Below are 14,922 nucleotides of genomic sequence, written 5' to 3'. Positions count from 1 at the left end.
CACTAACAAAAGAATATTAAAAGTCATATGCTGTATATCCATTAATCGACAAGCATCCAGGATTATGGTTATTGTGATGTATTATTCCAAGATGCCACCAATGATTATTATTATGGATAAACCTGACTGTCAAAAAATTGTGAAAAAAAATAAGAGATATTTAATTTACAATGATAGAATACCAAGAAACAAAGAAAAGCAGCATAACAGAGGCTGGAACCAGGGAATAGTTGGGAATATCTGCAACTAACAATCAATTTGAATTATTGATTAACCGAGTCAATTGTGTTCTTCTATTAATAGCTTTGAATATGAATTTGAAAATAGTGATACATCCCCGTTACAATTTCCCAGGGCTCAAGATTCATGTCTTTAAATGTCTTTTGTTTTACCAACATTCCATAACCCAAATATTCTTCAGTTCAGTATCATGTATGACAAAGAAAAGCATCAAACCAGCTCATTTGTGGTGGTGTTCAGCTATTTAAGTTGCAGTCAAATAATGATACATAAAAGACATTAGTTTGTTTGGTTAAAAGTTGCTCTATCAGCAGCACTTAGGTAGCATACTGCTTTAACACAGCTTACATTATTTGTCATGTTGCAATTTAGTTTATTTTACATGAAATCATTTTAGTTTGTATTTAAGTGTCCCTTTCATTCGAGGCTGTCAATGGAGTTAACATTTAGATTTTTTTTCTTTCAGTAGTTATGCTTTGTTGACCTTTTTTAAGGGCCCTATAACTCGATGCCTTATTTACTTGTGAATCTTTGTTTTGGGGGAAATAAACCCAACCTTGTGAACTTTAAACCTGTGTTCCTGTTCCCTGACTGCTTGGTCCACGACATCATTATGAAAGCTTTAAGCAGCCAAAGTTTTGCAGTTTTACTTAAAAAAATTACTAAAATGACATTAAAGGTTACATCAATATTTTTTTTTTTTGCTAGAGAGCATAGAAGAAAAGAAGAAGAAAGAAACTCTGTCCTCAGTCTTATTATATCGCCACTGCACTGAGCAGACAAAAAAACATGGCAGACAACGTCAGGGGGTTACAGGGGCTTACAGGCTTGTTGCCATGACAACAGAGGAGCCTGTCTCTCTCTCTCCCTTTAATGCACGCACGTACACACGCACACACACACCACCGTCTCTCTGTCTATGTGGTACACTCACTCTGACACATACACACACACACGTATACAGTATTACAGTGGAATCTGCCTTGCTTTGAGATCCGTGCTCAGGAAAAATATAGGAAACACAGCAAGGAGCATAGAGCTACACTCCACATCTGTCCTGGATGGTGAGTGCCTGCCTGCTGACTGGTTATTGTTTGTTTACATACTGTATCCTTTGACAAATCTGCTCCAAAAAACAAAACAAAGACAATTTGTAGGTATTCCATGCAGTTGGTCTATTCTTGTTGCATGGGAGATTATTTTCTTTGCTGCTTCTATCTTTTCTTTTTTGAGAGATTAGGGTGGAAGCTGTCATCGTAATGGTAATTCATAGCTGGGTAGCCATGGAAGTCAATTTCCCCCTCCCTCTGCCACTGCTGAATGCATTAGTCTAATGAGATGTCTGCAGCCTGTGTGCCGAGCAGCAGCAGCAGCAGTGTATTAACCAAAAAGAGGACAAGGAAAAAGCTAGAGCAAGATGGCTTTCCCTTCATTGTTAGGAATTTAGCTTTACAGTCACCTTTAGGCTCCTGGAACATAAGACAAAAGGGCTTGGCTCTTGGGCTTTCACAATAGAAGACAGCAGGTAATAGACACCCCCCTCTCTCTCCCTCTGTCGGCTTTATTAATATGTTATCGGTGCTGTTTCCTCCACGGCTCGTGCACGGCTGCTCTTTGTGCTGTTTTCTTACTACGGTGCTCTGCTAAATGCTGCTCCTCTCGCCGCATTGCTCAGCTCAGCATTCTGCAGTCTCGTAGTAGTTGGTTGCTGATGTTCACCTTTGCCAAACCATTGTGCTTCCTCTGTGTCTGCTCTGTAAAGATGCTAATGGTGCCCTCTAATGTGTACTCGCTGAGGAGAAGGATCAATGCGCAAGGAAAGCGCATGTTTCTGTGCATTTCTAGAGCTGGAGCTCAATGCTTGTTTCCTTTGTCTCCAGCTCCAAATGAGTGTACCTTCAGCGACGGCACAGAAATCAGACAGCAACAGTGACATGCAATCAGCTGCAGTAGCTCCCTCCTTCATCCCCAGCCAGTCGGGGAAGATACCGGGCAGGAAGAGAGGGAGACCCCCGCTCCGCAATGTCGCCAAGATGGATTTTCCAAATTGCTACCCTGAGTCGCTCCCTCCACTCAAAGTGCCAAAGAAGAGGGGGAGAAAGCCGGGCTTCAAGGTCAGCCACATGAGGGGGAAACTGGGGCTGTGGTGTGTGTGTGTGTGTGTGTGTGGTGTGTGTGTGTGTGTGTGTGGATACAGTGTGTTTAAAAATGCATGTGTACACAGAACGACACAGACACACCGGCTCCATGCCCTTCACATTTTGTGGGACCCAAGTGTAACAGAGAGAGAGAGACTGAACATCTGTGGGGCTTTGGTCTGGGATAGTCAAATGGCATAGAAGTCTGTTTATGTCCAAAATTAAGTCATTATTGTAAATATGTGTTTTTTTTAATCCATAAAAACATGCAGAATTTATCATCTGCAGCATAAAAACTGCAGTTCATACAGATTTGGTCGCCTGATTACTCCACCATCCCCCCTCCCTGCACAATTTAGTCAATAAATGATATACCTGAAATAAACAAAGAAATGCGCAAACTTTTTTTCTTTCCGCAGCTCAAACCCAGGATGGTGATGACACCGTTGGCTATCTCTCCACCCAGCAGCACCCCTGAGCCCGATATGAGCTCCATTCCTCAGGATGCCGCCACCATCCCCCACTCTGCCACGCCCCAGGTGCTTACAGGTAGGACATAAAACACTCTAAACCACACGTAAGAAGCATTAATGCCGTTGTTGTCTTAATCCAGTCCCGATCTGCTTTAAAGACACGTAAAGATCAGTAAGATAACTGAGGTATCTCTTCTCCATCTCTTTTTCAACCAAAACTGTCTCCACCTGTGTTTTCCCTTCATCAGTCTGTATCTACATCAACAAGCAGGCCAACACGGGCCCCAACCTGGACAGGAAGAAGATCCAGCAGCTCCCTGATCACTTCGGACCCGACAGGCCCTCTGTGGTGCTGCAGCAGGCCGTCCAAGGCTGCATCGACAGCGCCTTCCTGCAGAAAACCGTGTTCACGCTCCTCACACAAGGCTACGGTGGAGAAAAAATATCAGGTGTTGTACAAAGACCTCCCTCAGGTGCTGCTATCTATTTGTTTGATATCTTTTTTGCCCCCCACTCACTTTACCTGAGGTGGCACTGAGTAGAACACATGCATTAGTAAAGGTTTCATGACCTCATTTGTACTTCTAAAACTGTGATGACGTCTCAAGTGGTCCTGTTCTGCTCTTCCAGCCACATTCGATGGGAAGCAGCACCTTCTCAGCCTCCCTGTAGTCAACAGTATCGACTATGTGCTCCGCTTTCTGAAGAAACTCTGCCGCAGCTTGCACTGTGAAAACCTCTTCAGTGATCAGCCCATTACCCAGCACAGTGGTGGCTCCTACCAGTCAGACGGTACTTCTTAAATCTGTCTCATAGAAGCTGTGATGCTGATGTAAATACATTCTTTGAGCTAATTCTGAGTCTCTTCTCGTCTTTAGCTGAAACGTCTATGGCCGAGGACTACCAGTCCGATGGCAAACGCTACTCCGTGGACCCCGGCGATTCTGCTTTCAGCTCCATAAGCTCGTCCTACTCGCCAAAGACCTCGTACGGGTTTCGTTCGACGCAGCAGTTCTCCAACGGCTCGGCCTCCATGAGCATGTGCAGGCAGTCGTCCACCAGCCCAAACACGTTCCCAGAGAGCAACAGGACAGGTGAGAAGTCATGGAAAGACAAAACTGATATGGCTTTGTTGTTTATTTCTCTAAAGGCGAGAAAGTAAAAGCTCCTTTTCTTTTTGTTGGTCTTCCAGGAGGTTATAATGCATCTCCAGAGTCCCAGGAGGCCAAGGCTCCACCAAATAAAGACCCATCCACCTGGTCTGTGGAAGATGTTGTCTGGTTCATCAGGGATGCAGACCCCCACGCTCTCGGCCCCCATGCAGACGTCTTTAGGAAACATGTATGTTTGTTTTCCTTTGTGTTCTTAACAGGCTGACGTCTTTTGATTGCTGATTTAATGAACATCCAGCGGAAATTACCTTGTCTGGTCGCCTACTTCTTGCTGATTTGACACTAACTTCTTCTTCTTCTTCTTCTTCTTCCAGGAGATTGATGGAAACGCTTTGTTACTCCTAAAAAGCGACATGATCATGAAGTACCTTGGACTGAAGCTGGGGCCGGCCTTGAAGCTTTGCTACCACATCGACAAACTAAAGCAGACTAAGTTCTGAATACCTTCTACGATATATTTCCCCCTCCTTGAATCCAACAATACATTTGAGAAGGGACTCCAGGTCGGTAAGCCAATAGGAAGAGGGTAGGACCCTTGAGGCACTCAATTCAATTCAATTTTATTTATAGTACCAAAACATAACAAAAGTTATCTCGAGACACTTTACAGATAGAGTAAGTCTAGACCACACTCTATCATTTAAAAAAGCCCAAAAAATTCTAGTAATTCCCCCAAGAGCAAGCAGTGTGACAGTGGTGAGGAAAAAGAAGAGGAAACCTCAGACCGACCCAGGCTCTTGGTAAGCGGTGTCTGAGGGTCCCGGTTGGGGGGGTGTACAGTGGCAATAATAGTCACAATAAAGATAATGGAACAGTGACTACAAATGGTAATCATAGTAGTTCATGTCATAGCAGGGCGTGACAGGGTGTAGCGTGGCATAGCAGAGCATAGGTGGACGTAGCGGGATGTAGCACGGTTCAGCAGGAGGCAGCAGGACATCGCAGAGCGTAGCATAGTGTAGTCGGGGGTGCAGCATAACCACGGCGACAGCATAAGGTGCATCACTTCCTTTTTCTGCCGTAAAAGTATAAAAGCCAATGGGTTGCTACTTTTACGTTAATTTAACTACTTAAAGCTCAGAAAGCGATGGTATTTGTGACTTCTAAAATATACTATAAGTGAACTAATAATTTAAAAAAATGCTGCACAAAAAGTGACTTGTTTAAGAATTACTGCGCAGATATGACTTTATTTTCAGTTATATTCAAAGACCTTTGTAACCAACACATGCGTTTAAAAATTAGCCAGGTGAGAAAAGTAGGAGCAGTGTAAGGTCCAACTTAATGCTGGCATTACAGGGTTAACATAAATGTTAGCTTCTCCAGCCTGCACGTTATGTAACGTCAAACACGTTATATTTTCAGGATATATATATGTTAAAGTATTTATGTCCAGGCTAACACACTATAAAAAGAGAATTTAATGGATTTTTTTTTACCTTACCTTATCACCAAAAACTAAATTTTTGGGCCATTTGGGAGCAGAGGAAACAAGTTGTGAACTCCCCATTTCACTTTTTTTTATTGATATTGCAAACTTGATTAACAATAGTTGCTAATTTACACATCCAACAAGTAAACAGCAACATTATCACTGATTTGGAGTCATGCTTTAGGCCACCTCATGAATGTAAGCCTAATATCAACGCTCTTTGTTTTAGTTTTGGTCTCCACTAACTCCCGAGGGAAATATCTAGCTCTTTAGCTGCTAAATGCCCCACTATGTTCACCAGCTAGTCTCTAACTGTGCCTGTCTACTGTTTGGTGCTGAGCATGTAGTGTACAGTGGGCTTTTACAACAAACAGGTGCCTGGTGAGAGTAAACACAAAGAATAAAGGTATGGCCAGACCTGCGCCTCCCTGTAAAGCAAAGAGAAGCTGCTGATTCAGGTGATATTTCTCGGCTGATCGCTACGAAGGAACCCTTTCACATAATCACACTGTTTTTACGTTCTCATTGATTATAAGATGAATTCTAGTCCCTTAAAAGTATGTAGCAGAAAAATTCGGAATATTCAAAAATGGTTAGATGGGGGGGGGGGGGCTGAAGGAAGTGCCACATCTGTGTCACATACCTGAAGCCTTACTCTTTTCCCATTGGTTCGCGGACATGCCAGACGTGAGGTCCACAGTTGTACCCTCTTGGTACATTTTGCTAAAGATTTCCATGATGTCATGTAGTGATAATAACAAATTCACCCCCCTCTTTCTCTCTCTTCTCTTACTTACTCTACTTTTGGCACATATTTTGAACTGAAAACTGTCAGAGTGTGGAATGCATCCTTCATACACATCTGTTTAAGAAGGCCAAGTAAGATAAAGGTTTTGTCTCACAAACCTTCATGAGCAGCACATCTGTCTGCTGCATGCAGATTTCTTTATATATGCTATACATTCATCATCTGACAAGAAATGTATAACAGAAAACACTTAATATACCTTAAGAAACTCTCAGTTTGTCAAATCTCACTATAGGATCTCATGTTTACCAAGCTGAAATCATATCTATAACTGAGAAATGGTGCATTACGGCAAACGGTACATTTCTTTTTGATTGACAGATTTAGAAAATCATTTTGATACTATTTTTTCACATTACTAAAGTTATGTTCCCATTGGATTTGTCACTTTTTTATTATAATTTTAATATAAAAAAACTATAACCCAACATAAAAAGACAGTAGCTCTCTTGTTAATATATATATATATATATATATATATATATATATATATATATATATATATATATATATATATAAAGAAGAATGAGAGCATTGTGAACGTGATATATTTATGTTTCAATATGCAAGATTGTTACATGCCAGTTATCTCTATAGGCTCTTTATGTATACTCATGAGAAGGTTTTTTTAAATTCATGTGTTTCTATGTTTTTATTAAGCATCAGTGTTAATATGGAAGCTGTCAAAACACACTAAATGTTACACTGAGAAAACCTAAATGGCCATGTAAATGGGTATATAATATAGTATTGCTTTTGTATACCACTTTTGGTGTACAGTATGCATCCTTTTTTAATCAATTAACCTTTGTAAGTGAATGCTGCTGTAAAGATATTACATGTAAGCCATGCCTAGTGAGATCAAGCTAAGGTGTTTTATTTTGAAAATCACTATGACTAAGAGTTTTAGAGAACGCTGAGTGGATCAGTACTCTATGCTGGTGCTAAAAGTTATCTATGTATTTAACTACTTGCTTTTGTGTTTGTGAGATGTAAAGGAAATCTTATGTGTATACCGTACTGTATGTGAGCATTAAATTAAGAAATCAAGTAATCAGAGATTTGTGTGTGAGACCTTTTATTCCTCCATTTTAGTGCCTATTTTGTGATGGAGGTTATCGCTTGTATTTTTTTTTTTTAAATGTAAAAATGTATCAAGATTTTGATTTGGGTCCACGCGTCTAAGAATTATTTTGGATTGACAAAGGTGACATATCTGTGGCTCCTCATGAATCAGGAACAGATTGACTACTGTTTTACCTGCTGTAGATTAGCATCACAGGTTCCACTCTAGTCAGCTCACACTATATCATTTAATTCTGGATACTTTTACACCTAAAAACTAACCTCTGGGGAGCTGTGGACCAAAGATCTGTGTAGAAGCCCTTGTGAAAATAGTTGGGGCTTGAGGCATGTCTCATAATAATTGAGTGAAATCAATGGTAGAATATGGTATTATTTCCATCATGTCCGAATCAATATGCTTGGGAGCTACATCTCTGTACATTGTGTACTTTTTCCCTAGAACATGACTAGGTTACCTGATAAACATAAATTAGTTTAGAAATATGCAACACATAGTAATATACAACGCATAGTAGTCTAATATGCAACACATAAGCGTAATATCAGCAGAAACAGTCGAGGTGTTTGTGGTTTGCAGTTTGACATGTTGGGAATGCTTTCTCAATACGTTTGATGAGAATGTTGATACCGTTCTCATGTCTGGGAGGGAAATATGAAGCTAAAGTCTGCAGTCTGCTAACTTAGCTTAGCATAAAGACTGGCAACACGGGGAAACTGCTAGCCTGGCTCTGTCCAAAGGTAGCAATCCTCCTAGCAGCACCACTGACGCTCACTAACATATTATTTTGTTTGTTTAAACTCCACATAGCTAAAGTGTAAAAAACAAAACGTGTGGTTTTATAGGGGAGTATGGGCCAGACTAGATAGATAGATAGAAAACTAGATAGATAGATAGATAAATGGTTGGATAGATAGATAGATAGATAGATAGATAGATAGATAGATAGATAGATAGATAGATAGATAGATAGATAGATAGATAGACAACTTGATAGATAGATAAATGGATGGATAGATAGATAGATAGATAGAATAGATAGATAGATAGATAGATAGATAGACAACTAGATAGATAGATAAATGGATGGATAGATAGAGAGATAGATAGATAGATAGACAACTAGATAGATAGATAAATGGATGGATAGATAGATATTGATCCCAAAAAAATGGGAAATCCTGGTGTTACAGCAGCAAAATAGGTCACACAGCAAAGAATATAAATATAAATGTAATACTAGGATAAAATATACATACATACAATATAATGAAATATACATGAAATAACAATAATAGGAATAACATATTACTTACGACTATTTCTTGTCCTTGAGCAGTTAGTTTCAGATGGTTGCCTGGTAACTGCCCCTAGCCTTAGTCCGTTTGTTTGAACGCTCCCTGAGTAGGCTAGCTAATCTAAGCTAAGTAGCCTAATGAAGAGTTAGCTAGGGAGGCTAATTAGACCATTGAATAAACACTAAGGCCTTCACGCTGGGAAATTAAACCTACAGATAACTGTATCATTATCTAGTATAAAATGTGAAAAACTATTTTTTTTTTTTATTTAAATATAGGCCTACTTTTGGTGTGTGGTCAAAATCTTCTGGGGGTGGGCGGTGGCTATAACTTGGACTCATGACTACCTGCACACAATGAACATGAGGCTTATGCGCCCCTGCATGGTTGACGAGTCTTGCTTTAATTCAATTCCCTTATTCTTCCTAAAAGCCACGTTTTATGACAATAGGACTACAATATTCCACCCTTAGGTTTAATGAATCTAATTCCAGATTAGTTACAGGGGATTAGCCTATTTGATCAGGGGCCAAAACCCAAAATGTTTGTTTGCTGATGATGACATTTCAGGCTGATCATCCTCATCACGATGAAGGATCCGGTTATAACTTGACAGGATCCAGCTAAACCTAAACCGAGCAGCAGAGCAACACTCAATTTATGATGAGGCTGTGATGCACACGAGTGACGCCGAGCTCTTGTAGTCGCATAACCACAGACTGGCGTGGGATCGGTCCCTGCTGCGCCTCATCTGGAATAACGTCGGGAAAATCCAGAATTTTCATTAGCGGGTGTTTTTTTTTTAAAAGGACGCGAGCAGTGTTGAAAATAATCCCATTTGGGCAAACGTTTCCATCGGAAGGGGGGTTTTCTGTACTTTGCAGAAGCCAGAGCAGATTTATTCCGATAGAGAATCACCAAATATAGGCTGTAATAAGGTAAGAAGTGATTGCCTACAGATGGACATGTCATGTGTTAGATTTTCCAGATTATAGATGCAGCGAGCGAATGCTTTGTGTCAATGTCTCACGCATTATTTTTCACATTTTCCTTTCTGTTTGACCGAATATGGGATCGAGAAAAGAGGGCTGGCACACGGGCACCTGCGCATCCCTTAAAATAAAGCCATTGCATTTTGCCTTGAAACGACAAGAAAAACAGAACTAAAACAGGGAGGGATTATTTGACGAATAAAGAACATGTCATCCAGATTGGCGCAATTAATTGGTTTTTATGCGCCTCTAATGTGTGACTCTGCGGTGGCACCGAGGGAGCTGTCTTGTGTGTGTTTAATTTTTTTGTTAACAGGTCTATTTGGTTATGAAATTTGACATGTTTTTCGCCCCGATGCGCATGGGAAGATTTCATTATTGGAGCAGGATGGTGGGATCTGATGTGGAAATACTCTCACTGCGTCTTTTCCATCGGAATGCAGCAGCGTCTCACAGGAGGCGGTTAGCTGTAGGAATAGCATCAACTCAGATGTCATTGCCCAAAGCGTGAAATAAAACATCATATGTGGGCCTCTGTTTGGGCAGAACAAATCCTTCATATGTGTGGCCTGTGATATAATGTGATGGATGTTTCAAACGCCGCAGTTACATGATGGCGAGCCCTTTTCTCATCTTAACGCTCCGCGAAACAATTTGGTTTTGTCATATTCTCTGTAAAAAAAAAAAAAAAATGTCAAGGTCATTCACTGTAGCCTAGTTGACAGATTCAACTCAAGATCACTTCCTAGCCTATATTACCAATCGTGCCTGTCATATAGAGGATCTGTTAGCCAATATGACAGGATTTGGTTACATGACACGCAGCGGGTGCACATTAAAGGCTGGGGTTTGCACTGATTTTGGCTGCAGCACACATTTCTGTTGTTTGTTGTGGGAGGCCCAAGCCAATGCAGTCCTGTCTGTGGAGGAGCTGTCCATGCAGCCTGCTGCTGCTGCTGCAGAGACATGGACCATAGGTTAATCTCAAGGGATGGAGGTTCCCAATCAGAATCACATTACTCCAATGATCCCCGCAGGGATATTGTTCAGTTGCAGTTGCTTACAGTCAAATTCAAGGTAAAAAAAATATAAGAGTAAGAAAAGAGCGAGTCAATAAGTGTCTACAGTAAGATAACATAAAGTAACATAGCCACAGTGCAAGAAATAGTCGTGGTAAAGTGAGGTTAGGTTAAAAAGTAAGATGATGTGACATAGTTATGTTGCTAAAACGATGGATTGTACAAATGCTATTGTTGTGCAGTGTGAACATAAATAAAATACAGTGTCAACACAACGGCACAACGGCCGGTGCTCTGACACGCAAATATAATCTGATGTTTCATTTGTTAAATTATGTATCGAGAACTGACGCATTCTTGGCCACTTTATGTCATTTGCTACATCATGAGTCAATAATTAATGGATCTGGGGGCTTTTGTCAGGCTGCTCTGATGTGGTTGCTCAAGTTGTCCTGATTGTAACGGACTGGAGGCCCTTCAGCGTGGATAATCCAGGCGGATTGGTCTGTGGATTGCCCTCACCTGGTTTAAAAACTATATTATGTATAGACCACTTGATTATAAACCATATTCCCCACTGATCCAGATTTGTCAGGTGTGCTGTGAGCTCCTGCATGCCGTCCTGACTCAGATCTCTGGATTTACTGCAGCTAGTGCCCCTCTACAACCAAGCACAGGCGTTATTGTTGTTGTCAGGTTATAGGACAGCGTTTGCAGTGGAAACTTGATAGCAGCGATCGAACATGTAATGAACTGGCTCTGCTCTGACAGTAATGATCCAGGTCAGTGCTACCCGGGCCCGGCAGACTGGCACAAGCAGGTCGAGGGGGGGACAGAAATAGAACAAGAGCACCAGGGAAATATTTACTGCTACTCTCTCGCCCCCCTAAAAAAACCACACATTTATTCTCAGTACTCGTGTTTGAAGTGGAACTAAAAATGGTAGTTTTCTCTGCTGTGTGCTTCATTTTCATACTGCTATCACTCAGGCATAAAATAAATGCATTATTCACGTGTTCTTGCACCACAGGAACCATGGGAAAGCAGAACAGCAAGCTGACTCCCGAGGTGATGGAGGATCTGGTGAAGAACACAGAGTTTAATGAACACGAGCTGAAGCAGTGGTACAAAGGCTTTCTGAAAGACTGCCCCACTGGCAGGCTGAATCTGGATGAGTTCCAGCAGCTTTACGTCAAGGTTTGTGTAAAACTAGTGCCTCTCTTTCTTTATCTGTCTGCCCACTTAATCACGCCATGGCAATTTTCCTATGATCAAACTTGTGATTTAAAAAAAAAAAAAAAAAAAGCCCTGGTTGAATTACTAAACACATCTCTCCCACATTTGCAGTTCTTCCCTTATGGTGACGCATCCAAATTTGCACAACACGCCTTCAGAACCTTTGATAAAAACGGAGACGGGACCATTGATTTCCGAGAGTTTATCTGCGCTCTGTCCATCACATCCCGTGGCAGCTTTGAGCAGAAACTCAACTGGGCCTTCAACATGTATGACCTGGATGGTGACGGAAAAATCACCAGAGTGGAGATGCTGGAGATAATCGAGGTAAGGGATTATCGAGTCATTAAGCCCTCGCTCATCAGGGGACTGGCTCTGTTTTGTTGTTGCTGCTGTTATCAGTGTCCTGCACACCTGCGATGCCTTGAGTACAGACGCAGTCTGATAGCAACACAAATGGAGTCCCATTGAATTACACTGTGTCACTTCTTGAGGCACAATCAGTATAGTAAATATGCTACGTATCAGTGATATTGGAGTATATTAACAATTCCTGTAGTGATAAAGGTGGCGTGGTTATTGACCTTTTTTGTCTGATGTACACCTGCCTTATTCAACACTATTAATTGAATAAAACTGGTTACTGTTACATTTATCGTTTTCATTTAGGCATGTTCACATTCCTACTTCTACCACTTAAGTAAAGGATGTGTCAACTGCACATCCTTTACTTTTAGCTATGTCAACTGCATTTTTGCTACTTTTTGTTCACCATTTGAACTTTTCTGCTCGCTAACTACTTTAATGCACTCTTTATTGCAAGCAATTTGTTGATTTGTTACAACTAACTCATGTTGATGGGCAGCTTACGTCATTGTAAATTTACAATAAGCATCCCACCAATTTGTAATTTACAATTTAAAAAAGAAGAAGTTCGTTTAGTTTTATAAGTTGAGCTTTCTACGTACATCTTGGAAACTGCAGAAAAATACCCGCCATAGTAAAAGTACCCCTGGTTGGGGCATCACTGATCTACATCATTATGAACAAAATGAACACATGCAGCCTTCACTGGATTACATAAGAGCCAATCCTCTGCTAATTTCTCACTGTGCTACACCCGCAGGCTATCTACAAAATGGTGGGCACTGTGATCATGATGAAGATGAACGAGGACGGTTTGACACCACAGCAGAGGGTGGACAAGATCTTCGGCAAAATGGATAAGAACAACGACGACCAGATCTCGTTGGATGAGTTCAAAGAGGCGGCGAAGAGCGACCCGTCCATCGTGCTCCTGCTGCAGTGTGACATGCAGAAGTGAGCCCTCCACCACCACCACCACCACCACCACCACCAACCCCCCACCCTGCTCGCTCCTCTCCCCCCTGTAATTCACACACTCTGGACAGCAGCACATGTTTTAATGTCTCATTAGATTCTCTGCCATTTCCACAGGGGAAAAAAAACAAAACAATGCTTGGACAATTTTTCAATGGACTCGCTTCTTGTGGTTGTATGCATGAGAATGTAAAATGCTGAATAATTTTGAACATAGCTATACAATAGTCTATAAGATATCATACATTTCTATTTAAAAACCTGCCAATGTGATTTGTGCACAGTAACCCTATACATTCTCATTCAACCTTAGCTTGTACATCAGTGGAGCACTGCATTCAATTATGTTCCCGCAGTATTTAAGATCCCAGTGTTCACTGCTGCTACTACTGTACGCTTTACATAATAGTAACAAAACAATAATTCCTATGATAATTGTAACTGTCTCTACTATCCAGACTTGTTGAGCTCTTGGAGAATAGAGAGGCTCCTGTCTGTTCCAGATGGTTTCACACGATGGAACCAAGAAGAGTAGGTTCTTTGCATGCATATATTATGTGTCAAAAAAATATTTAATCTCTTACCTTTTGCATCTTCAGGTGGTTATAAAAGAGAAACCCTATTGAATTCATTTTGTATTGTTGCATGGGATGTACAGTATGTGACTCATTTGACCATAATTTCACCTCCAGTAATGTGGGAGCATGCTTCCCTCCATTTGATACACGTGTATGTGTGACACTTGAGATTTTGAAGGAGATTTGGATTGCAGTTGTGGGCTTATCTCAGAGAAAGAGCTTTCACATAAATATTGTTGTGTTTTGCTTCAGTAACTTCTGGGATGAGCAGAACTATATTGTTGGAGCAGCTTTCCTTTATGATTTTAATGTACTGGTGCCACTTAAAGGAAAGGCCAAAATTACGGTTGTCAGTAAGCACAGTGCTCATGCATTATTCCCCCACAATGATCCAAAATTGGCTTGGTTTTTTTTTTAAGCTGCTTATTTGACTTAGACTTAAATAACTGAACTCAGTACATATCAAAATGTTTACAGAAAAAGAACACTGCGAAAATGAGTACAGTTTTGGCTTTTGACCTTATTGCTGGGAGCACACTCTCTGGGCCAGGGACCTTGTGAGGGAAGAGGAGCTCCAATTCCAATGGAAAAAAATAATAAGAGGAAAATAGCCTCTTCTATGTTTACTGGACACACTGCATTCCTACTTATAAAACTTTTTTGTAAGGAGAAACTTTTTATTGAAAGGTCTCATCTACTAACCAATTCCGTTTGCAACAATCATTAAAGATGCAGGATTCTCAAGCGAGGCGCTTGGTAAAGCTTTTGAAAGAGCGTTTCAGTGTGAGACGGCAACTGGATGACGATTTAGGTTAAAGTTATTGCGGAAATTCTCTTTCAACAGTTTTGCTTCCCCATTCCTAGGCTATGCAAGCACGGACTGAGTGTCTGCTTGTAGTCCACTTAAGTAGTGGAGGTTGCAAAAGCTTTTCACTGTCCAGTCTATAACATAACTGAAAAACCAACCCTCCCATTTTTAAAGTCTATATTATTTATACATTTCGGTCCGGTCACTGTCTTTGTCTTGTAAAATGTTTATATCAAATATGGAAAAATCATAATACAAGTGACTGTATTATTTTATACATGTGGCATGTGTTGCACCCAAAAT

The 14,922-nt window shown here is 40.8% G+C and overlaps 2 protein-coding genes across 4 annotated transcripts; both read left to right on the top strand.

Moving 5' to 3' along the window:
* Positions 1-1,132: 1,132 nt before the first annotated feature.
* Positions 1,133-7,317, top strand: LOC116670364 (sex comb on midleg-like protein 4). Of its 3 annotated transcripts, XR_004327007.1 has the most exons (9): positions 1,133-1,304; positions 2,121-2,354; positions 2,798-2,927; positions 3,100-3,300; positions 3,482-3,643; positions 3,730-3,945; positions 4,044-4,192; positions 4,338-4,563; positions 5,014-7,317. XR_004327007.1 is itself a non-coding variant. In XM_032500865.1 (8 exons), exons 1-8 carry the CDS (start codon positions 1,302-1,304, stop codon positions 4,461-4,463), a joined length of 1,221 nt encoding a protein of 406 aa, XP_032356756.1. In that variant the 5' UTR covers positions 1,133-1,301; the 3' UTR covers positions 4,464-7,317. The 3 variants fall into 3 exon arrangements, 2 of the variants coding, with proteins under 2 accessions (XP_032356756.1, XP_032356757.1); XM_032500865.1 differs by having other exon boundaries at positions 4,338-7,317; XM_032500866.1 differs by lacking the exon at positions 1,133-1,304 and adding an exon at positions 1,479-1,765 and having other exon boundaries at positions 4,338-7,317.
* Positions 7,318-9,291: 1,974 nt separating this feature from the next.
* Positions 9,292-14,302, top strand: vsnl1b (visinin-like 1b). Its single transcript, XM_032500901.1, has 4 exons — positions 9,292-9,583; positions 11,687-11,853; positions 12,004-12,219; positions 13,019-14,302. The coding sequence occupies exons 2-4, from the start codon at positions 11,692-11,694 to the stop codon at positions 13,214-13,216; spliced, it is 576 nt and encodes a 191-aa protein (XP_032356792.1). The 5' UTR covers positions 9,292-9,583; positions 11,687-11,691; the 3' UTR covers positions 13,217-14,302.
* Positions 14,303-14,922: the final 620 nt, after the last annotated feature.

This window comes from Etheostoma spectabile, chromosome 20, assembly GCF_008692095.1.
Source record: "Etheostoma spectabile isolate EspeVRDwgs_2016 chromosome 20, UIUC_Espe_1.0, whole genome shotgun sequence".
Taxonomy (NCBI): domain Eukaryota; kingdom Metazoa; phylum Chordata; class Actinopteri; order Perciformes; family Percidae; genus Etheostoma; species Etheostoma spectabile.
This window is presented reverse-complemented; position numbering and strand designations above follow the sequence as displayed.